The sequence below is a fragment of the Neodiprion virginianus genome, chromosome 2, assembly GCF_021901495.1.
Source record: "Neodiprion virginianus isolate iyNeoVirg1 chromosome 2, iyNeoVirg1.1, whole genome shotgun sequence".
Taxonomy (NCBI): Eukaryota; Metazoa; Arthropoda; class Insecta; order Hymenoptera; family Diprionidae; genus Neodiprion; species Neodiprion virginianus.
In genome coordinates this window covers 1,185,156-1,209,686 of record NC_060878.1, presented here as the reverse complement: position 1 = coordinate 1,209,686, position 24,531 = coordinate 1,185,156, and the positions used below count along the sequence as shown (strand labels likewise).

Here is a 24,531-nt window from a genome sequence, read left to right as displayed (position 1 = left end):
GGTTCTCGAAAATACCAAAAAATGTCTGTTGCCAAATAAGAGAAGCAAGTAAATAACGAAGAAATAGCGCTCTTGAATCAGTCAAATAATAAGAAGCATGGCCAGATTTTTATTAATCGGAGTTTCAGTTACCGAACCGCGGAATTTCAAATGGTCTTTTTGCGGCTCAAATAGTTCCTAATATCAGCACTGGCGGCGCTAAAATTCGGGCCATCCGGTAGCGCCACGTTGAGTGTAACCAAGAAACTATAAAATCCTCCTCACTTCTGACACGTTTCGAGCTTCGATTCTCGCCATCTCGCCGGCTGTGTACAAACGTCAAACTTGAAGAAGCGCAGAGACGAGTGTTACGAGAGGTGGATCGTATGAATGTTTAAATCGTGAAGATATGATAATTGGACCTCTGGATGCGTGAGGAAATTGGAGAAACATGTTACCCTAGCCTCGTGGAACGCCCTGAAAACCAATCGAAACCCTGCGGTGTGAGAAATAGAGTTGTTCCGAATCTTTGACGTAACCTAAAAACCACAACCAATCATGCAGAGAGAACCGAAACCGGGTGCGGTAAAATCTAACAGCGCGAAGAAGTGAGTTGAGATTGTTAATATTCAACTTCGCATTAGCTTTATCAACTCGATAAAATTCCTTTAGGCGTAAAGTAGACTGTCATGAATAATATGTCGTTTGTTTACAATGAAATTTACGTCTTGGGCAATGCATATCAAGAATAAAATGTATACAGCATTTCGAAATTGCTTTTTCTAGAACACGAAATGCTGGCACACCTGAAAATCGCTCGCGTAACCCATCTCATGATGTCACAATTTCGGCGATGAATCGAACAACAAACTTTCGACACAGACCTACCATGGGTCCTGGTGACATAATGATCCCCCCAGGTAAATAGACGGAACCTTCGGCAAAGAATGGAGGAGTGTTATTCAACTGTTTCGTCTCGCTTCTCAAACCCCTGCCTTTTGTCTTCTGCTCTAGGTCTGGTGACGAAAAGACGCGTAGGTGCGGTGGCCAGACTCAACATGACCTTGGCCCAACATCCGTCACAGCTTCCCATGAAAGCGGAGTCCGAGTATCCTGAAAATGAACTGAGCCTTCTTTACGATAAGTACCTGCGAGCTACAGCGACTGAGATTCTAGTTAAGAAGAAAATTGCCGAAAAGGAATGTGCGATGACTGCTCAGATGGTTGCCGTTTCAAGCGAGAGACGCGTTGCCAAGAAGAAGGTCGAGGTGGCGAAACTGAGGGAAAGTGAATTGAGAAGCGCAAACCTGATGCAGAGCAGAATCGATGCCCAATTAACGGACATTACCGCGTCCTTTGGTAGGAAAAAGAAACATGAATAGTCAGATATTCGAATTTATTGTTAGGAGAGAACAAGCCTTGTCCTGCAATTAAATAAAATAAAATTTATCACTCTACAGATGACCTTCGGAAAAATAAGGTGAAGGAAAAATTATTGGACTTGAAAACGCTGCTCGAACCGTTAGACGAGCTGCAATGTCAGGGTATTGTCATTCCCAACAATCCAGAGGAAAGCTGGGAGTTTTTTAAAAGCTTAGAAGACATTGGCGAGGTACTGAAGTGCATACTGAAGTCAAACGGCAACAAGGAAACCACATACCGGGATCTTGCGGACGGGTTACAGAATTTGACCGACAAACAAACGGAAATCGAATGCGTGAAAAAAAAGTACGATGCCTGGAATAATACGATACGTTTACAAAGTCGCTACGAAAATTCCAATCAAAAAATTTACATTCATTCTTCGATTTCAGATTCGACGATATTCTCTGCGGACTTCAAGTCCTCGTTTTAAAGGAAGCCTCTGCATCTTTTGCCGACAACGATGCCGACGTGTCTTGCAACGTTCTAGCAGACTGACATTAATCAATTAATTTCCACCTGTCTCAGTGCGTGTTCATACCGATAAAGATTATTGAAATATAGCTATTAAGAATTTAATATTATATATTTTGTACAAATTCTCCTTTTATAATAAATTATGTCCTGTATATCCGTCGAATTTCTTCTATCCCGTAAAGTTAAAAGGTGATCTAAAATGGGCCAAGATACGTTTGTATAACATCTGGTTGCTCTTGTCGTTGAAATACATCGAAACAGAATTACAAAAAAAAAAGGACCAAAATGGTGGCCGATGTGCGGATATACCCTTAACGAAATCAAGATTTAATATGATTGGTGATGAAACGAAAACGTTTTTCCCCACCGTTTTCATTCATAACGTAATTCAAATGGGAATAGTACATGCAACATTCCCCGTGCGAATTAATCGACATTTTAATCGAGACTTCCGCTCGTGGCTTCAAGGTAGAAAAGAAAAATTACGCTAAATTAGAGGAATCGCCATTTTGGTGGATTTTGCCGGGCTGACAAGGATCGGGGGCGCCATCCGGGTCCCGCGGATTTCGCGAAAAACACATGATATTTTGCGCAGGCTCACCGTCTCGCCATATTTAATTTTTCGTTAATTTTTGCAAACATTTGGCAAGAATAAACCGCATATCGTGGCGAAAAGATGCGTGGAAAAAAATCGATGGTTTTGGAAAAAATTTTTTTTCAAAAAACTGGTCGTTTTTTTCGCAATTTTCACATTATTTTTAAACATTTTTACTGCGTGGAATTTTATTCTGCGCATGGAAAGCAATTTTGCCCAATCATAAATAGGGCTATTGTGGGGGGATAGAGTATGTTAGTGCATTTCATACATTTGAGTGTAATGGTAACCAGATAGGAGCAGCGAGAGGCTACCGGCCGTCAGCACGTAAATATACAATATATATATTATATTAAGCCTAATTTTAAATTAGAATATAACCGCGTTTCACATCCTTATGCATATCTGCACGCCTCCCTCAATTTACTCTCGTCTTTTATCGGCACCAGATTTTCACCCTCTCCCCCACCCCCCCTCCCCCGCGGTAGTTGAAATTTTCACCCCTGACGTCACTAGCCCTATACACCTCGTCAACCATACCTCACCATGCACATAATCCGACCCTGCATCCCCTGCCCATATTCCTCTTCTCCTCTCCTCGCCGCTCTCCTCTCCTCTCCTCTCCTCTCCTCTCATCTCGGCCCAGCATCCCTCATCTCAGCTCTCTGCCGCCACCTCTCTGCCCTACCAACCCCGGCAGCCTGAGACCGCAGACACAAAAACAATAACAAATCGATTCGAGAGGATGGTCGGGAATTTCTGTGTTGGGTTTTGGGACGGGACCTCGCTGAGGGCGGAAGGGTGGCGAATCAGGGCGGGAAGAGGATGAGGCTCACTAATTAGGCTCTAGCTCTTTAGTATTTCCGTGTCAATCTATTCTCTCCCATTTTCTTTCCCTGCTTTAGCAAATTTCTCCAAAATCATTCATTTTTTCACAAGACTCGTACAAGTCTTGTATGACAGCAGCTTGCATCAGAATTGAGATTAAATTTCACCAAAAAACAATAATATATTCCTCAACTTGTCACAGAAGCTAATTTATTATCGATTTCTTATTCAATTCCTCACAATTATACCGCATTTGTACACGTTATCGTCAGAATTACTATATCAGCTGCATAAATTTCGCCAGTCATTGTAATTGTTTTAACTATGCAATTATTTTTACGAAAAACTCGTTAACTTCCACATAGTCAAACTGTAGCACAAGATATGCAGATAAATCGAATGGGATAAAGTTCTGAGAAGCCCGTACCTCGGATCAATTTGAAATTTCGTATACCCATGTATTATGACTCGCTGATCGCGAATATGATAGTGAAAATAACCGCAAATTTGATTTACAAGGTCAAAACTCACGAAAACCAAATTTTTACAAAAATTGTAGCCTATAAAAAGACTGATCTTCAACGTTCCATAGAGTTTTTGTGTGAAATCATTTTATTTTTCTTTTTAATGGAACAATGCTACAATAAGTACGTTATTGCGTTCCTGTCATACGGAGGCTCAACTTATTTCAACCTTTGAGTTGCAACAGTCACTTTCCGCGTTTTTCGTACGATTCGAAACACAAACATATTGAGAAAAAAAAAAAAAAATACCACACGTACTTCAAAGACCAAACTACAACCTAAGTAGACAATATCGAAACTAATGGAGTTTTGGCAAAACGTACATACTTATTGGAGCATTACTCCATTTTCCTCGGAAAAAAAAAACTGATTTCAGCCAAAAACTGTACGGAACATAAAAGATCAGTCTATAATTTATGGGCTAGAACTTTGGTGAAAAACATTTTTCTCCAAGATCAAAACTCATCGAAATAAAGTAGAAAAAGTTTTTAAGAATCGGTTTTCCTTAGTTTTGACCTTGAAAATCAAATTTTCGGGAATTTTCACAATCATATTCGTCATCGGCGAGTCTAAGTACACGGGTATGCGAAATATGAAATTGATCAAAGGTATGGGTTTTTCGGAACTACACCCACCGAACGAATATCGTATTTTCGAATTCTCATCACCTGCGAAGATCCCTCGAACTAACAAAACGTTGAAAATGAACCACCCGAAGATGGAATATGGGATCTGGAGTCTGCACGCCGCGGGGGGACTTTGGGGCGATCCGCGGCTCGCCCGAAGACACCCGATCCTGGGTCCAGGGGGTCCTGGAACACCTGGGGCAGCCTTCGCCTTGAACACGCTGCGGCGTCCGGTTGACGGGGTCGCGATGCCCGTCGCCGCGAGCAGCCCCGCTTATCGAGCCATGGAACTGGTTACCAGGACCCTCTCCAGGACGACGGAGCCTGGGCAGCCCGGCGGGGCTCGGGAACCACGAGACAACGAATCGAACATCGAAGAAAGACGGAGGAGCGACCGGGATGACGACGAGAACTCGAGTCAGGTGGGTAACGGAGATCGACGATAACTGCGGAGGATGAATCGGCCGAAATCACCGATCGAATAGCGATTCGAGAAAAGAGGGAGAAACCCTTTGAAAGGAAATCTAAAAATGAACGAAATGAACAACATTCCTGGCTGAAAAACATTTCTACCGGATAAAAAACACCAGAGTCTCGTACCTAATCGGCTTAAACATCCCGATCACAAAACTTTTAATTCCAGAATAGTTGATTAGTTTTGTTCGAATTGACTGACAATGAGAATCGTGTCTGTGACGCTACGGGGATGTTGTTTCATTCGTGTTCAACGTCGTAGACGTGACTAACATTAGTGTAGATTTTTTAACCGGTTTCTTTCCGTTATTCCAACTTTCGTTCATTCGGTTCAGCCGATTCATCCTTAATAAAGGGTGGGGGGGTACAGCTTGGCTCATCTAAAATCATGCTTATTTTTAGGGTTTTCTTTTTTTAAAAGGAATGAAAACACTTGGAGACATTTGAGTTTGTAGGCTTTATTATTTAAAGTTTGAAGAACATTTTAGAATTTTTTCATTGAAATTATTAACAAAATGGCGACATGGCACATATCAATAGCGAACTGGCGCCATTTTGTTAGTAATTTCAGTGAAAAAATTCTAAAATGTTCTTGAAACTATAAATAATAAAGCCCTCAAACTGAGATTGCTCCGAGTGTTTTTACTTTCCTTAAAAAAGAGAATCCTAAAAATAGGTACGATTTTAGACCGTCCAACCTGTACCACCCCCTTAAGCCCCAGTGGTGGTCTTCTTCCATACGAGCGTACCCGGATGAAAACAGAAGAAAGTAGGTATAATTACCGCAACGCAGTTGGTATCAAATCGTTGAGGATTAACGACCAGTAATGGTTTCGATTTAAAACCAGACGGCCATACGACGTGTGATCAGAAATACGGAGGACCCGGGGGACGAAAGCGATGCGGAAAGTGTGAGCAGCGGTAACGACGAATCCCGGCACTCGGCGAACAATAATCTTCACCCAAAGCCCCCGGACGGGCTGCCGTGTCTTCTTCTGGACAAGGTTCGTCTGGGTCGCAGATTCCCTGCGGCGTTCCTGCCGATCACTCATGACTCGATCGATCGGTTTTAGGAAGAGGGTGTTCCACCGGTCCTCAACAGCTGGGTCCTCGGAGCGTACACGGCGATGCTGGGACGACTCTCGGCGGCGACGGCTGCTCTGGAGGGTTCCGAGGTGCCTCCTATACCTTCCGAGAGCGGATCGGAGAGCGACTCGTCCTCCTGCACCGAGAAGTAAGTCGCTAGAATATCGAATGATTGGTGATGCCGGAGGCGTCGGTTCGTATCCCACCGCTGCCACCAGTGTTATGTTCGTTATGGACTATTGAATGGGTCCCTTCCCGCCGAAAGTAGGCACACCTGAAGGCTGCTCGTTGGGTAGGGAATGACGATCGATGTTTGTCGAATGGTGTTTGTTTAAAAAATGAATTCGAAGGTAATTCTATGACTGCAATTGAATATGAGGTCTGGAGATGCGTCTTTATAAGGTGTAGGGTTCTGAGTGAGTCAAGGTATCGAAACGGGAGATGTTCAGAGGAGGTCTGCGAGAAGCAGGGGGTCCCACATCGATGCCGAGTGGATACTTTTCGGCTATGTCTAAGATCGTGGAGACGTCAAATATAGAGGGACAATATGAGAAGTGTGAGATTACGGTTAAGAGATAAAAGTGACAGTTCGGGTCTCCGCCGGTCGTAACACGAACATTAGGGTGGCTCATTTATTAACGTTTTTTTTTATTTTAAGGCGCCACTCGAAAAATTTGTGACAAAGACTGAAAAAAAAAATTGTCGTAAGACCTCGAAGAGGTAGTAAAGTTCATAAAGCGTACACATAAAAATAAATAAAAAATATTACAATAATTGTTAGCGACCTATAAATATTCTCCTACCTCCTCCAGGTTTGACGGCAGTAATTTTTTCAATGTTTGTCACAAATTTTTCGAGCAGCACCTTAAAAACAAAAATTAAAAAGCGAACCAGCGTAACCAGTATCCTCTCCTCTCCTTCTTCAGATCTCGAGAGCTGACGAGACCGGGTCGCGGTTACTCCTGCGGTTCTTGCGAAACGGTTTCGGACACGCGGCCAGCTCTGAGAAAGCACATCGCCGACTGTCATCCGGCAATGTCGGCCCTGGACGCCGGGGAGTCTCGGAGGTGTCCGGCGACCGGATGCGACTTCGCGACCGGAAGTCGGTGCGAGATGGAGACCCACGTGGCGGCGCACGTGGCCCAAGGCATGTCGCCGACCGGGAAGAAGCGCTCGCTGGCCCTTCAGCGCGTCAGGTACAGGTACTTGAGGTTTCTACGAAGCGTTGGAGGCTGCCGGAAGCCCGAAACTCACCCCCACCGCAACTCGCGGTCTTTCAATCCAGGTACGAGAGGGAGGAATACCGTTGCTCGATGTGCTCCTACGCCTGCACCATCGAGAAGGCCTTCCAGAAGCACCTCAGGGCCCATGCCAAGGGCGCCGCGCCCGAGACAAGGGTCAGCTGTCCCGTTTGCGGGGCCGATCGGACCTCGGAAGTCGACCTCAGCCGGCACATGCGGAGGCACCGCGACGATCGGTACTTCTGCTGCGACATATGCATCTTCAGGACGGTGCAGCTTAAGAAGGTAAAGTCAATACGCTCTCTTCCTCTTCTTTCTCTTCTTCTTCTTCTTCTTCTTCATCCAGTCAAAATAGGTCCGAGTTAAAAATATTCGGGATACGGCTGCATTTTTGCGTCTGTGCGGGGTTCACGATCCTCAGAAACTCAATTCTGATGTCATTTTCGAGGCGCATAGCCGGCGTCTCGAGAAAACAGGAAAATTTGACGATTTTCTGCGTTTTCCTCAAAAACTGCTGTCGATAGATGAGAAAGAACTCGGTCATCGTGTAGAGCGGAAAATTCTACATCGAATTATGTTGTTACATGTCCGAAACGGAATCGAATTAACAAATAAAAAAAAAAAAGAAATTCTAATTTTTGGTGAAATAATTTCTCCTCTCCTAACTTGTTAATCCGATTCCGTTTCCGACGTATGTTAACATAATTCGACGTAGAATTCTCCACTCTATACGATGGTCAAGTCATTTTTCACCTATCGATAGCTGTTTTTGAGGAAAATGCAAAAAATCGTCAAATTTTCCTGTTTTCTCGAAACGCCGACTATGCGGCTCACAGTTGACTTCAGACTTCAGTTAACGAAGGTCGAAAACCCCTGTACACAAAAATGTTGCCATATCTCGAATATTTTTAATTCAGACCTATTTTGACTGGACTGTTCTTCTTCTTCTTCTTCTTCCTCCTCCTCTTCTTACGTACCTCCAACTCTCCCTCTCTATCTCGTTGCTTCTTTCAGCTCATTCAGCATCGAAGGATGCACACCGGGGAGAAGCCGCACCTTTGTCCACACTGCGCCTACCGGAGTGCCAGACGCGACAATTTGAGAAGCCACGTGCGTCGCGTTCACAAGAAGGAAAACCTCTACTGCGACACCTTCAGCCCCCGCGGCATGCTGCAGATCACGCCAATCGGTCAAAATCTGAGAAGTCCAGCCTCTTCACCGGCCTCGAACTCCGGAAGTGCGACTTAGGAAGAAAATCGGCAACAGGCGAGCACGTCGCTCACGTCTCGGCGAAGTGATCTTTCGGCGTAAATCTTTAAACCGAGGAAATATGTTTCCGACTTTTTTCACGGGATTCAGGCGTTATTTTACGCCAAAGAATATTCGGCTGGCGTTTTAAGCTGGATAATCGATTCACGTGTAAGACACGTCTTATCTACATCTATAAGTTTATACTCTCGCAGAGAGTTAGTTGGAGGAAAAAAAGGTGGAGCCGATACGAATATCGTAGTCACACAAAAAAAGTTTCCCGTCCGGCGGAGTGAACGACCGTAATTAAACGTTTTTGCACGCGCTAAATCCAAATCGGATGTAAGAATTGCACCGTCGTCCCCAGATTTTGAATAATCCTGCCTGAAAGATTCGTTCATCGACCTCGAACGTTATAAGATTTTTCGACGCGAAAATTAGATTGGAATACCCCATATATAGCTCAAAATCTAGGGGATTCAGCATGTGCAACCAATATACAGGTTTGGTGGTCTGATCGGCCGGACAAGATGCTTTTTTGTGTGCCTGTGTAATCGTTGTCTCTCTAAAATGCGTGGAAGTAAAAACTTGGAAGAATGAATATTTGGAATGGCCGATATACCGAAGTTTCAAACATTCGAAAGTAAAATAACGAAAGATTTCGAGCAATTCATCTTTCGTTATTTTATTTTCGCATGTTTGAAACTTCGATAGATCGGTCATTCCAAATATTGACCCTTCCAAGTTTTCACCCCCACCCTCTAAAATGTTCAAACTTTTCACGCCTGCTGGTAAGGTTTTTTTTTTTTTTCTTCATCTATCACTTAGAAACTGGCTCGATTCGAATACCTACCGAGTCGAGTCCCACATGGGTGCTATTTTATCGAGATGACACGAGGAGTATGATAGAAACAACTGCACGAATTGATTCAAAGTGGTAATTACAACAAGTGACGTCTACCTAGAATCGTGCATACATTAAATTAAGCTCAAAGTATTCGTAATACGATATTACGAGAATTCTTTTGAACATACGGAGGTCGTCTTTTTATTGCAATTTATTTGCCAGCCGAGCTAGTATTTAATACTATACAAAAAAAAAAAAAAAAAAAGCATGGCGGAGTTTACGCGTGCAAGTTATTTGGAAAATATAATTGTTTTAACTCTTATTATACATAATATATTTGAGAGAAGTGAATTATGAATATACATTAATATAAATATAGGTATAAATACAATTTTACACGTCCTAACTTCGTCAATAAGCAGTTTAACTATTAGCACGTGTCACTATAGTAAACTAAACAACTTCAAATTATCGTTAAAATTCTTATTATATATTGTGCAATAATGACGAGGCGTAGGTTCTTTACAGCCGATCTGTAATAAAAATTGACCAGAGACGCGTTGTTGATTCTTGAGAAAAAATAATTTGGAAAAAAAAAACGAGAAAACTTACAAAATTTATTGGGTGCCGAAACCGTGACAGTTTTTGCTTGAATATTTTTTTTTTTTTCAAGATACGATATTTCAAAACTGTTACCGAAATTTCTCTTCTCAATTTTGTTCAACTTTTATTCCTTTCTGTCACAATTTACAGTACCATCGGTATAAATCTATATCCCCAATAATCAATACCTACGAATGCCTAAATAACACGTTATTAAAACTTACATTCAATCAATATAAAAAGATGAAAATTAAACTTCACCAATACGAACAAAAGCGAAAGAATCGATTCATAAATCGCGTCTCTGGTCCGTGGGAATAAAAGGCAAGAACTACTTTTACCGATGTGTTTTGTAGAATTGAATTAGCAAGTGCATGCAACTGTCGATAACTTAACGTAAGCTAAAAATACGGACAAACAGAAGAGAGGAGAAGAAACGAAAGAATAAAGGAAAATGAAAAGAGAGAGAGAGAGAGAGAGAAAATATATAGGAATAAGATAAAAGCAAATTGACAAGTATAAAAGCGAAATGGAATAACCCTTGAAACTTTTGCTGGGGAAAGAAATTTTCAAACTAACTTCTAAGTAAAAGTAAATATTTGTAAAGAATTTTTTATTATTCGCATCCGGATCGCGTGACGATGATATATTCGTAACGCGATCGGACGATATTATTGATTATATTATATATTATTATACATACATATATTAGTCATTATTATATGAAAGCTGCGAGATGGTGCTAGATGTCGTAGACTGGATAAGAGGGAGACTGAAATCTAAACAAGTAAAATACTGACAAGAGTCAAGAAGGACGATATATGAATAAAAATTGAAAAACGAAAAAGAAAAAGAGAAAAAAAAAAAACAGAAATATATCGAAAAGAATTTCGGCGGCAGAAATACTAAAAATGGTGGTAACAAAGACTGAGACTTAGAACTGATAATATGCCAGGGTTTTATGCGTTTATAAGGAACGAAATGAGGTAAAAGAAAGTTAAATAACGTCGAAGGTACTGACTTATAACAAACATAAATTATAAGTCGAAAATTATCAATACTGCCCAAAATTATATGCAGTAATTGTCGAATTTTCACCTCCGATTAACAATTCCAGGCTTTGCGGAATGAAAAATGATGTATGATGATAATCGCGATGAGCCAGCGGAGAATGCAGAGAAAACGAACCACGTGGTTAAGAAACGAGATTAGTGAAAGTAGGATATATTAATAAACTAGCTGTAAAAGATATTTGGAAAATGGAAGGATACAGGTTTCACCATCTAACGATAAGAATGTTCGGCGACATCGTACATTGATTCCCATCAATTTGAAACATAAATTCTTAAAATTCGAAATATTTACAAAATTATCAAATGAATCGATATTTTTTAGAAAAAATATACATATATGCTTCTCCGAGTATATATTATATTCAAAATTACTAGACTAAATGACGTTGTACGTATATATCAAGAATGATATATGTATAAATCTACCCAATTCGAAGAGACTGATTCGCGCGTAAATTGTATAGAAAGTAAAGAAATTGGCAATATACGAATTATACCAATTATTATTATTATTATACTAGATAAAAAAAAAAAAAAAAAAATCATTAAAACCCTGGCAATATAAGGAAAGGTGCTATTTTTCAAATTCTTTCAATTCTCTGTACGATATTATATTATATTAAAATATGATACATACATACGCAACTACCAACGTAAAAATTTAGCTAATACGTAACAGAGTTACGTAATATACATTAATGTGTGTCAATTTTTAATGTGTTTAATTATGCTTTAATCTGCATGCCCAAATCTGTCTAATTTACATAATACGAACACGGTGCTGCGATTTTCTGACAATTATATTATTACACTTGTAATATGCATTGAGATGTGTATTTCAAATACACATCACGGATCCGATGCGGTTTTTATCGTGTGGCAATATGCGTCGGTAAATTATTTATACATGTATATAATATAATAATTAGCGTAGATTCGACGTTGTCTTAATGTATGTAACATATATTTATTATTGTCGTTATTATTATTATTATTGTTATTGAATATTACTACACATACATACATATATTTTCTAGGATGTTTATGTTCTTTTCACCGGCCAGTGTGATACACGTATTGTTACGGCATGCGTACACAGTTTTCAGATCTGTTCATTCGTTCACACAAACTTACACACTTGTAACATATGATTGGGTATTTAACGATTCGTGCGACTATGCTTATTAAAATACATACAAATACACAGTCCGTCTAAGAGTGTAATATACATATATACATATATACTTTTGTGTGCGTGTGTGCGTGTGTGTGTGTATATTTATATATTATAGGGAATTTCTTGCGTGCCAATGTAACGTTTTGAGACAATTATATTTCATTGAAGTGTACGGGTGACAATTAAGATAATTTTTTTGCTCGTATTGTGAGAATAATTTCACATGAATTGTTGTAATTACGCTCGTACCGAAAATCGAAGGAAAATTGACACAAAAAAAAAAGAAAAAAAGAAAGAAAAGAAAAGCAAATCAACGAAGGAACGTTTTAACCTAGATGTATTATGTAATTCAAATGTAAATACGAAATTAACGCTTGTTAAAGATCTTTCAACTGTAATGAAACTTACAATTTTAGCCGTAAAGCGTAAGCCTCTCACTAAATATAAACGCAAGTCTCAAACACGGACATGGAAATTATATGCAATCTACACGTTGGTGTTTTTTTATTACATGTTGTAGCTAAAGCGAAATTTTAGTTTGGAAATTTAGATGATATTATATATTATCGAAACGGGCGTTCGCTTTGTTTTTCAATTCTTCGTCGCAAACAAAAGTCGCTGCTGCATAATTATTATACTCTTGGATACTTTGAAGAAAATCGCTGGCGAATTATTTTCACTGCAAACTGTTGGCATTTATGCAAGAATATTCTTGTGCGAATAGAAAAACGGAGATTGCGAGAAAGAGAGGAATATATGGGCAAGCGGGATAACAGGCAGAGATAAGATTCTTGTATGCTCAGCAAATACCGTGTGGGAAACGAATTCTTAAGATATACAAACGTATAGTACGTAGTTCCATGTCGTTCTATTATATATTTCTAATCGCTCACGGTGTAATTTTTTCCCTGCGTCGGATACTCTGAAAAAATTTTAAAATCAGCTCTACTTTCCACGCCAAAATTCCCGATATCGTGTAATTAAAAAAAGTAAATTTCACGCGCTTGATTATAAATTATACGTTTCCACAGCTACGACTTCCTTCGATGGATTTATTTATAACAATAACAACAACAACAACAAGAACAACAAGAAAAATAATAATAACAATAATAATAATAATATTGTCTTAAAATTAATATACAATCTAAATGTGATAATATATTTACTGTTGAATTATATAATACCAATTACCATATAATATACATTGAACCTATTTATAAGCTGTACACGTTATTGCGTTATAAGATCGATCAAATCGATCAATACAAAAATACCGGGCAATTTTAGAATTCGTGTCCACTTACGTATTTAATTAAGGTTAACGTTGTGTCCCTCCAGGCTCGAGGATCGATTTTCACGGACGATGCGAGTATAATGTACACGGTGCGCGGTGGGGCATTTAAAGTGACCAGGGTGATTTTCTCGAAAACGAAGCAAAATCTCAAAAAAATTTTCAGTCGAGAGCTGTAAGGTTTTGAAATGGACGGAACATGGCGCGTTCGAATTTTTATCAAGTGGATGCGCGACGGAGATACGAAGGTCAGATTTGGTTTTTTAAACGGGATGGTGTGTTTTTTATTATGAAAATGAAAAGAGTATTCAATTTCGAGTATAAAAGTATAAGCACGCCAGTTTCCTAAAATTGACACTCGATAGGATATTTCAAAAGTAAGAAAAAGATACAACGACGAACAAAATTCGTTGACAACTTTGTGTTTTGACTGATAACTCTTGGTTCGATTTCAACTTTCTGATTCACGCAGGAAAAACAATGCCTCTAAGGTTTGCGTGATGTAAACAACTCTGTCAGGCATTAGATGCTTAATGCTACCTTTTCAAATCTAACCAAGAGTTATCAGTCAAAACACAAAGTTGTAGACGGTTATTTTCAAAAACCGGAAGTGTCGCAACGAAAAAAAGGAATCGAAGTGTATTGAAGTTTATGGTCATCGTATCGAAAATTTGCTTTGATAAAATTATAAATTTATTCCGCCTAAAGTGGCAAACGGACATCTTTTTCTTATTTTTGAAATATCCTATTGAGTGTCAATTTTGGGAAAATGGTGTACTTATACTTTTATACTCGAATTCATTTCAAAACCTTACAGCTCTCGACTGAAAATTTTTTTGAGATTTTGCTTCGTTTTCGAGAAAATCGCCCTGGTCGCTTCAAATGCCCCACCCTGTATAAATAAACGAGAGCTAGTATGATTTCCGATAATTTTTTGCGACCCTAAGCAAGGAATTTCCCTGCAACAGCAAAACTGCATCTTTGTAAGAGTATAATTTTCTACTTTTAATTTCTTTCTTATTAACACATGATTAGATATTTAGAAGTCGCAAATTCATGTAAAAACGCGTCGTCTGTTCGCCACGAGCCACCGGGTCGTTTATAACAAATCGCTCATCGAATCCAAAAACTGCGTATAATTAGTTATAACAGGTATAGAATTGAATTCGCCTTAAGCGAGAGGAGAAAGAATCGGTGCGATAGTTTTTCGTCGGTTTTTTTTCCCCCATATAAATTGAATGTATAACATATTATGCATAACACGTATTATGATATAATATTACACACACGAGTAAAATGAATCGATATGTGGATTAGTTTTAACCTTATAGGTAAGTTATACATGCATAAACACATGCATTATTATACATATATATATATATATATATATATACATATATATATATACATACATTTACATGATATATTTGTGTATTTCGATAATCGTTCAACAATTAGACTCACTAGTTAATTAATTGATTAATTAATTAATTACCGTCTGCGACGACTGCAATACAGCTATAATATTACACACTGTATAATAATTATTCAAATGAATAATTATAAAATACACAATCACTTACTGTAATAGGTACGTAGAGTAATATAAATTGTCGCAACTGAAGTTATGATATTATTTAAAATACGTTACGTTTCGAAGGTGAACAGAAGAAAAGTTGAATATACAAAAAAAAAAAAAGAAAAGAAAAGAGAATGATAAAGAAAAATTTTCGCGTTGTGATTTAAGTATACATATATTATATATGCTATACTATACATATACGCATATATAAATGTGTATATAGTATTTATCTGTGCTGTACGAGGTACATATATAACGAGTACATATAAATATACATACATCGAAGACGCAGATCTGTCCACTCGGCTATTACTATTAATATTATAATATATAAATAGTATATAATAATTCAACGACTGCAAACTGCATATTTTTTCACATATAATAAATATTTTTCTATATTTTAAAGCAATCGATTCGACGAACAGATTTAATAACTTAACATATTCTCAGCACAACACGTATACGTAAAAAAAAATTTGTTCCAAATTTTTTCACCTCGGTTCATTACGCATGGATTATAAAACGGCAATCCGCTGTTCGATAATCCTCAACTGATCTTGCGTCTTCGATATGCGAGCGAGTTTCTTTGCTTGATAAATGTTTCGTTCCGTCGAGACGCGCTCGTTTTCATTTTACCGATTAATTGATTGAGAAAAAAGAAAAAATTTGTTGTAATTTTACCACCGCAACATTAGTATTAATTGAATAAATCCGAAAATCTTTATTACGAACTTTGTTACCGCAGGATTCGTTTCTCGATAAATTACGCGATTCGATTGGGGTAATGAATTCGGCTCGGCGAGATGAATTTTTCGTAAAATATATCCGTATAACATAGAAAGTTGGCAAATGGAATTGTCTCGTTTTATTGAACGAATTACAGATTCGCGTAATTTTCACCATTCGTGACACAATAAATAATGTTCGTCGTATTCGCGGATATTCACTTTGCCCCGTCTTCAGATACCCCCACGAATCATGTATTAAATACAACAAATAACGATTAATTAACCGTCAGTCGTTACACAGCTGTATAATACAGGCGAATGCGTTATTCAATTTACATGTGGATCGTATTTGAATGAAAATAAAGTTTATTGAATACAAAGAGAATGTCTTGACTTTTCCACCCCTTCGACACGTTTTTCTTTTCTTTTTCTATTCATTTAGAAAATGAATTTCAAATTACACTCGAGAAAATAATTTTCTTTTCAAATTTTTGCGAAACTCGCGAAAACAAAGTAAGCAAACTTCTGTTTTAAACTCTTTGACTCCTCCGTACGATTAATCACCGACACGTGGTTGTTTATACCGCAGAACAACGATAGCTTACTGCGAATAACGGACCAAGGATAACTGTCGTGCTAAATTTGACCGAAAAATTCCCGACGTACGAATACGTGTGTATAATATTTACGTGCAAGCGAAAGTCGCGCGCTAGAAGAATGGAAAATTAGGTTGACTGCTACAAGTAGCCGTACATATTCACCAGCGGTGAGAAACTTTTTATCGCCCACCCTACGAAAAGGTGATTCGAATAATGCGTGGAACTCTGAACAAGCATGAAAATATTATCTCGAATAGAGCACCGGGAGAAAAGAGAATATATGTATAAAGTAAATTGGGAGCGCAGCGGGTTTAATTGCTGATAAATTAAAGGGTTGTACCCTAACTAATCAGTCAACTAATGCCGCGAGTAAACGCCGCAGCAAGAACAATGGTTCGCAGTGCAAACGTCACACTGGGATAAAGTTGATTAAGGCGTAGTACATAACGACGAGAAAGGATCCCGACATGCCGCTGCGGCAGCTGCGAGCAAAGACGGCTGTCCAAAGATCTTCGCCGTGGTTCGTCCTTCCAGAAATCCCGGTTTCCATCATGTCCCCGACCCTGGTCAAGCTCCTTGACCATCAGAGAGGATCGATCAGGATCGAAGGCTGGAAGATCCGGACCTTTCACCTCGGCTCGCCAGCCCAACTATTGTTTTCACTTTGTTTGTTTTAAACAACAACCATGTCCCAAGTACACTCCGCATGTTTGCCTCTTTGGTTGTCGTCTGGTCTCTTGAATGGAACCTTCGCACTTTACTCCCACCCGGGATTCTTGCAGGAGCGGAACAGTCCAACTCCTGCGGACATATGGAATCCGAGTCGGTAAACGACACCCGGTACACGATGGGTGATCGGGCAGAGTCGACAACCTTGCGACTCGAGCGACCCTGGGCCTGTGTGTCTGCGGTTGAGCGATGACGATGCTTGCCGATTACAGTGCGTTGGTACTCGTGCCCGAGAGCGGCGTCGTTTGGTTCGGGCGGATTCGGCTCGCGTCGTTTTTCTTTTCTCCATGCAACGAGGAGATCGCTGCACTGGCACCAGTGACAAAAGCCCCACCGAAGGCGGCGCTTCGAGGCCCAATCGTCTCTACCGAGCTCCAGGTCCGGTATTCGAGGGAACGAAGTTGACATCGGCAAGCGACTGCTCGGTGGTTTCCTTCGACGTAGTCGCGGTGTTGACGAAATCGTGACCGGATTACAGCGAAACGAGTGCTCGCAAGAGGCGGTAAGGACGTCCAGCCCTCGCGCAATCTTATCTGTCAAACCGTGAAACCCTACCCGTAATAAAATCAGCGCTGTCTACGCGAGTGAAACGCACCTTGGAAACCCGTTTCGTTCAAAGAGGAAATCTGTCCCGGTAGGTACAAAATCTGAACCCGGACACAGCGTCGCGTCTTCAAGGGACCCCCATCTCTGCGGTTGGTCGTTGCTCTTGACCCGCGGAGAAAGAAACCGAGGGTCTTACCATCCGACGTAGGAAATAACAGCCTCACAAAGTGTCTATGACTCGGATGTCGGGTTCCCCGAATTTAACCCATGCTCTGGAGTTAATGAATCACCGTTCAACGGTGGTCTCAATTGCCACATAGCTGAGCGAGCATGTCCAGTGTCAGGTTCGCCAGTGTCACGTGAAGATTAACGTACCCAGCGGAACGGATCGTCTCTGAAAGCCATAGCAGCCGACAACCGGTGTAGGTACGCACAATCGTCGTAAGACAGGAGAAGATTCAGAGCGCGACTTGGAATCAGCTGAGTCGGGTGACTCGTGCGGTTATAAATGAGTATTCCTACGTACACGCGTGCAACAGCCTGTATATTTAGATATTTGTACCAGTGTTGATACGTGCAGATTCAAGAGTCGATGTGATCTACACGCACGTCACACACACGCATGGGCATCTGCTTTTACGTCTGGTTGGCTAAACGAACGTGTGCAAGCAAGCATTTTATCACCGCTGTGGAGTAAGTGACTCATTCCCTCACTCACTCATCGCCTGTACGTGTGTCTTTCTCCTTCTATTTTTTTCCACTCTCTCACTCTCTCGGTGGAATAGGTAACGTCAGAACGATAATGTTCCAGCTATAAATATGAAACGATCCGTCGTTCATCGCCGCGAAACACTACCGAGTCTGTTACGCCATAATTGGTATCACCATTGATCAATCTTTGGACTCCGAGATAAGAGAAACCTTGCGAACTTTAGAGAGGTGTCGCTGTGTCCAATTTCGTGTGAAATAAAAATCACACGAGCATCAGCGACTGTTCGTTCCGATGTAACATTGACTGGAACCGACTTCGAAGGAATCTTTAAATGAATTACCCACAATTTGTAACACGAACCGCGTAATAACAGCGTGAAGAGGCTTGAGATGCGATGTGCGCGGATGATTTAAAAGTAGCTCATGCCTATGCAAACAAGCGGGCAACACCTAATTATCGTCGGTTCAAACACCGTGTGGACACTGCGCTTAGAGGATCATGGATTTTCGCACGCCAGGTTAGAGGATCGAGGAGCGATTGAATCGGGAGCCTTGAACGATCACACGAGAGACCGAAGAGCGTTCTGCGACCGCCAAGTTCAACATTGAATGAGTAAAATGGAGGCAAAACCAGTGCCGAAACCTCGCTCGACCTTGATCGCCGAGGGCAAGGGCACACGACCCGTGCCGGTACCGGCGCCTAGAAATCTGCATTCCACCACCGTGCGATCGACGCCGAGGTCAACGAGCTCAAGCGAGTCGAGTACCTCGGAGAAAAGCGATGAGGGCACGAAGTCCTGCACGACTCCTGAGGGCAAGAGCTCGGGGCCCGAGTTCTTCCGAACCCTGGGCAACTCGTCGAGGAATTTCAAGGACGAGATATCGGAGAAGATGACGTCGAAGAGCAAGGCGGTGATATCGAGCACTCGGAACGCTAGCCTGCGACTCGAGAAATCGGTTAAGAATTTGCTGACGCGGCGCCTGGCCTCGCTGAACAACGAAGACGGACTCGGTGGCGACGTACCCGACGATATCGTCGACGCTACGAACCGGAAGCTCAAAGACACGATCGGCGCACGTCAGGATCGATGCGTCTCCATGCCGACCGACGACATTTTCAACGGTATATCGTTCTACAGTCCGCTCGGGACGACCCTGAAGAGCGTGCGCAACGTCGAGGACTTGTCGACGGTCCGGTACAGCCCACCACCGCCGATTTACCCGCCCCCGCCGCTTCCGGAAGAGTCGATCTACGACGAGCTCCAGTCGGTAACTTCCGGGCACAGCAGTAGGTACGATACTCTCAGTTCAACCGTCTCGGCAGTTCGAGACCTCGACCTCAGCGACTCCTTCGACCTTCTCAGCTTCGCTCGAAGCCACGGAAGCGACTCTGACCTCAGCATGAACAACGGTGAGTCGAATTTAACCGAGAAAATCACTATCGACGGACCCAAACGACTGTCCAGGTCCGATTCCTGGACCTTTTACGACGCAACGCCGAGCGCCAAGCCCGGCGTTGACCTCGAGGCGATGTCGAGCCTCGACGAAGGCGTCAACGAACCTCCGATACAGGAACCAGTTCTGAACAACCCGCGAGCGAGCACGGTCTCGATACCGAATTCCATGTACGAAAACTGGCTGCCTCGGAAGCTGGACTCCGACCAAATCGTGGTCGAGTCCGGGCGTGAGACGAGCAAGTCGCTGCTCTTCGAGTTTGACCCTCTCGCTCGGGCCGACGAAAGCGTCTACAGCAACTACGAGAACAACGATCTGATGCTGCTGGAGGCTCTCCTCGCCACCAGCGAGTCGCCGAGCAGCGCCGGGAGTCTCGCCGACCTCCAGGAGCAGGAGGAAGACGCGGAGGACGAAGCCTACCACGAGGTCATCCAGCCCAAGGACGAGGGAGTCGATAATGCCGAAGCGACTGGACCACCGCCGGAGCCACCAAGGCGGTACGACTCCCTACCGAAGAACGATTACGACGAGGTCGAGATGATCGAAGTGCCGAACAAGAATCCAGCCCTGCTGCCAAAGCTCTCTCAGCTGCGTAAGAAGCAGCCGGCGGTGCCACCGAGGAAACCTTCGATAAAAATTCACGTACAGAAGGAAGCCATCGGAGTTACAGAGGTCGCGACGTGTCCCGAAGAGGTGCCACCACCGAGTCCCCAGGTCGCGGAGGAGAACAGGACCTCGATGATGAGGAAATTGCAGAGGAAACTGAGGCACGACTCGGTCGCCAGCATCAGGCCAAACGTGATGAGCTTCGTGCGGGGCAGTAAGCTGCTATCCCGGAACCGCGACGTCCCGAAGGAACCCGCGATCGGGGGCAGGCTGGAGCGTCCACCGTACACGGGACACAAGTCGACGCCGCAAAGGGGGATCGTCTACAGACCCGGTGTCGGTATCGAGAGGGCGAAGGACTTGGTGCCCCGGGCCGCCGTGCTTCAGGACAACAAGTTGTCCTTCTACACCGACAAGAGCATGACCACCCTGAAGGAGAGCGTCCTCCTCGAGACGATTCACAGCGTGCATCTGCTCCAGGATGTCAAGTAAGTCAAGTACCGTCTCTATGAACGACTCGTCGGCGTCAATCAGAAGACCGACGCTTGTTCGCTCTATCGTCACAATTAGTTCCTCTATGTCCCTTCCTTCGTTGGGGGGAACCCTAATTCGACGGGTCCCCACGCTGGCCGTGGGAGAGCAAAGAAATTTTCACGCGATTCGTTGCTCTAGTCGTTGTACGGAATTGATAGGGTTATGCCTGGTCAGGAGGCCGAAAAAATGCGATTTTTCAAAGATTTTTCACGAAGAGAGATTTCAGTTTACTTATATCAAGACTTACATACGTATTGAGGTAGCATTGAACTTTATTCTGATATTTTTTATTTGTAAAAAATAATGATTTTTAAAGCTGCTAAAGCCGATCTACGTGGACGATTCTAAAAAAAGGCGTCTTGCGGTGAGCGATATATCTCTGGACTGGATCGTCTGAAATGAAAAATCAATAAAGATTTTGTTGATATATGGTAGGAGAAAAAAACCTTCGCTCAAGGACTGAAAAATATATTCATAAAGCTTGTGTAAAAATTTGAGACTGATGAGCTTAGCCGTTTCCGAGAAATCTTGCGCATCGACTTTGAGAAGATAGTTTTGAGAAAACCGCGTTCAAAGTTTCATAAACAATTTTGTCTTTGAAAATGTGCGCGTAACTTCAAGAATATTTGACGGATCGACATAAAATTTTCTGTGCATATACTTGAATGTATGTACATTACGAAAATGAAATTTAAAAAATCAATTCTTGTCAAATCCTGACTAGGTATAAAATAAACTAGAAGTCTCCAAACGGAAGTACCAAGTCGTGAGGTTTCCTCGCTGCGGTTTAACCTCATAATGGTACACTAATTTTTTTACCAACTAACTATACACCGGGGTACAAATGTACCCCACGCACCCCACCCCAAACGATGCTACCATTTAAAAATTTTTGAAAATTCGAAAAGTGTGTCATAATTTGACCTGAACCCGGCTTAATTCCGAACGATCCCGCTGCTTTGGCGGAAGATTTGAAATCACTGTGGGGAACATACGTACCGGAGAGTACCATGTTAGAGTTAATATCCCGGCGATGTAACTTGTGACAACGCGTTCAAACAATTGTAATAAGGCTCTGAAATGCACAGCGATGAAACCGATTCCCGGAACCGTTTAAAAGCTGTAAATATTCAGTTTGTCGTATCGAGCACTTGGCAACGGATAGATAAAACGGTTGAAATGATTACGAATTAAGAGCATCCAGCCGAGAAGCGGAGGACTCTTTTTCTCGCATGGAGATTAATTTCTTGCATCAGGGGCGTTTCAGTCGAACTCGACCTACGCTTGACCTTATCTGTTTAAATTCAGTCCTCAATTTTTTTCCGAATTTCACTAGCCCACAAAAAGACTGTGAATTTTCTTCAGAATGTTTAGATCGGACGGTTTCAAGTTGAGATGTTTTTTTTTTTTTTTTTCTTTTAAACGCCCATTTTAAGGAATTAACATTTTTCAAGTAAACGTAGCACAAAAACTTGAGGTCTGCAAATAAATTTCATTAAAATAAAATACCGGTAAATTCTAACCTTTGAAAATAATCTGAAATGTTACATATTTAAGTAGTATTCACCAAGTTCATACAACTTTCCACATATGTAGTTTTCAAATTTCGAACCAAACCGAGTATTTTATTCTAATGAAATTTTATAGTCAGATCTCACGTTTTTCAGCTAGTTCGTATTGAGAAATTTCATTCTTTAATCGTAACTCGAAACCATTCGATTTAAAAAATCTAAAAAAAATTCCGAGTATTCTTGTGGTCCAATAAAATTCGGAAAAAAGTCATCAGTCATTATATTCAAAGAGTTCGTTCGAATTTCTCGACGAAATCGGTACGGGAAAAGTGCAGGTTCGTAAATAGGTGTATCATCGAGGAGTTCGCCGCAGCAGAGTCGACAAGAAATTTGAAAGTAACAAATCAGTTTCACCGTTACGCAAAAAATGCATCGACCGCGAATGAAATTGAAAGTACGCGGGGGTTTCGCCTGAATTTTTTCAGGACAGTCGACGGGGAAGCTGTTCACTGCGTGGCGATCAGCGGGGATGGTAGGCCTGGCGTCCACGTGTTCTACGTCAAGGGTGTAACGGAACGAAGAATTTGGGCCCAACGTATTCTGGAGGCTCTGACGCCAGTCTTTCCCGTTAGATACAGTTCCGAACTAGCGAGGGTGGGCTGGGCCTATGTCAAGGTAAGCCTCTCTCTTTCTCCCCTCCCTCTTTGCATCTCTCTCTCTCTCTCTCTCACTCTCACGCGAAGCGTCGGTAACGAAATTCGAAACGTCTTTAAAAGCAAGAAACCCTGTGCGAAATCTGAGAACTCGGAGTAACAATAATACTCGCGCAGGTAGGTACATACCTACGTACGGAGCGATCACTTTTCAAGGAAATCTACTTTCTACGAGCGATCGCGCGAGATGCAGAGAATCTCCCAGCCGCAGATTCGAGCTTCCCAAACCCGTGAATATTAGCAATTGGTTATCACCTGCACATCCAGGATTAACGCAAATGCAGTAAACACGTCGTTCGAATCCACGATCCAAAATTGAAAGTCAACCTTCTTCGCAGGAAGGCGTTACCGGAACGTGGTTTCCTGCTTGGCTGCTGTTGCAACGAAGAAGCCTCTTCTACACGCGGTCAATGGATCCCGTTATCTTTGAACATCTGGACCTGCGGAAAGCTCGTTGCATAGGTAAAGCTTTCTTTACATACGAGGGTCGAAGAGCGATGTCCGACTCGATTGTGAGTCTTCGTAGATTTCGTCTCGTCTGTCGCGCGAACTCTGGAACGAGATAAAAAAAACTTCGCTCTCACGAACGGACCAAGCGCCGGTTTGTTGCCAAGCGAAGTTCAACGCCGCATGGCATCAGACAGGACAAAAAGTAATAGTCACGGCCGAAGAACTCCGTTCAAATCGCCGTTACTTAGACAAATCGCGAAACTAGATACAATGAAAATTGACGAATAACCGAGCAGATATGCTGTAAGCGTTTCCGTCAATTTGACAGGGCTCACAGCTCTGCTGTAAGCTTAAATCCGACGGTAGACGAACGAGATAAAGAAAGAGCGTTTGAACAGTACAATCAATCGCCCGAAGTCGATGAACTCACGATTATCACTACACAGACAGAAAAATACTTTCCCACAGACCTAGAACTAATCGAATTTACAAGAAACTGAATTCGACGGTGCAAATGTCACCGATAACGAATCGTCACCTCCTTACAATATCAAGGCATTGAACCCTTTCCACTTTTTATCCTTTTACCTCGACAGTCCTCAGAGAACACGAGGGACCGATCCCTGGGGGCGGAAGCGTTCCGGTCGTGGTTGTCGATGCCGGAGGAAAAAGTGCCCTACATATTGCAGCGCCGGGTTCGCGAGAAGGTCCTGCATGGAAGCACGCCCTCTACCAAGCGGCGACAAGCTGCGGTCCTGACATTGAGCAGCAGCAGCTGACGCAGGACAACGTGCCGGTCATCCTGGAGAAGTGTATAAATTTCATTTACACCCACGGTGAGCAGTTGGCATCCATAAATTATCTGGAAGT

The 24,531-nt window shown here is 42.1% G+C and overlaps 3 protein-coding genes across 3 annotated transcripts in view; all 3 read left to right on the top strand.

The window, feature by feature from the left end:
- Positions 1 to 288: 288 nt before the first annotated feature.
- LOC124298551 (uncharacterized) lies at positions 289 to 2,027 on the top strand. The gene is made up of 5 exons (XM_046750719.1): positions 289 to 587; positions 766 to 899; positions 994 to 1,338; positions 1,440 to 1,707; positions 1,794 to 2,027. Exons 1-5 carry the CDS (start codon positions 538 to 540, stop codon positions 1,897 to 1,899), a joined length of 903 nt encoding a protein of 300 aa, XP_046606675.1. The 5' UTR covers positions 289 to 537; the 3' UTR covers positions 1,900 to 2,027.
- Positions 2,028 to 2,722: 695 nt separating this feature from the next.
- On the top strand, positions 2,723 to 15,179 carry LOC124298544 (zinc finger protein 316-like). The gene is made up of 7 exons (XM_046750703.1): positions 2,723 to 2,800; positions 4,544 to 4,873; positions 5,774 to 5,929; positions 5,999 to 6,159; positions 6,938 to 7,207; positions 7,297 to 7,537; positions 8,267 to 15,179. Exons 2-7 carry the CDS (start codon positions 4,544 to 4,546, stop codon positions 8,498 to 8,500), a joined length of 1,392 nt encoding a protein of 463 aa, XP_046606659.1. The 5' UTR covers positions 2,723 to 2,800; the 3' UTR covers positions 8,501 to 15,179.
- A 2,210-nt stretch (positions 15,180 to 17,389) lies between these two features.
- The window catches only part of LOC124298528 (uncharacterized), a 12,912-nt gene continuing 5,770 nt past the window's right edge, over positions 17,390 to 24,531 (top strand). Inside the window, exons 1-4 of the mRNA XM_046750648.1 lie at positions 17,390 to 20,941; positions 22,984 to 23,173; positions 23,550 to 23,673; positions 24,258 to 24,497. Of these exons, the coding sequence (XP_046606604.1) occupies positions 19,002 to 20,941; positions 22,984 to 23,173; positions 23,550 to 23,673; positions 24,258 to 24,497 (2,494 nt within the window). The 5' untranslated portion in view covers positions 17,390 to 19,001. The remainder of the gene's footprint in view (positions 20,942 to 22,983; positions 23,174 to 23,549; positions 23,674 to 24,257; positions 24,498 to 24,531) is intronic.

Excerpts from the sequence above, each read along its gene's own strand:
- LOC124298551 (XM_046750719.1), top strand. The coding sequence starts at position 538 with ATGCAGAGAGAACCGAAACCGGGTGCGGTAAAATCTAACAGCGCGAAG. Across the intron at positions 588-765 it reads AAATCTAACAGCGCGAAGAA|AACACGAAATGCTGGCACAC; the intron begins GTGAGTTGAGAT and ends TGCTTTTTCTAG. Across the intron at positions 900-993 it reads TGACATAATGATCCCCCCAG|GTCTGGTGACGAAAAGACGC; the intron begins GTAAATAGACGG and ends CTTCTGCTCTAG.
- LOC124298544 (XM_046750703.1), top strand. The coding sequence starts at position 4,544 with ATGGAATATGGGATCTGGAGTCTGCACGCCGCGGGGGGACTTTGGGGC. Across the intron at positions 6,160-6,937 it reads TCGTCCTCCTGCACCGAGAA|ATCTCGAGAGCTGACGAGAC; the intron begins GTAAGTCGCTAG and ends CTCCTTCTTCAG. Across the intron at positions 7,538-8,266 it reads GGACGGTGCAGCTTAAGAAG|CTCATTCAGCATCGAAGGAT; the intron begins GTAAAGTCAATA and ends TGCTTCTTTCAG.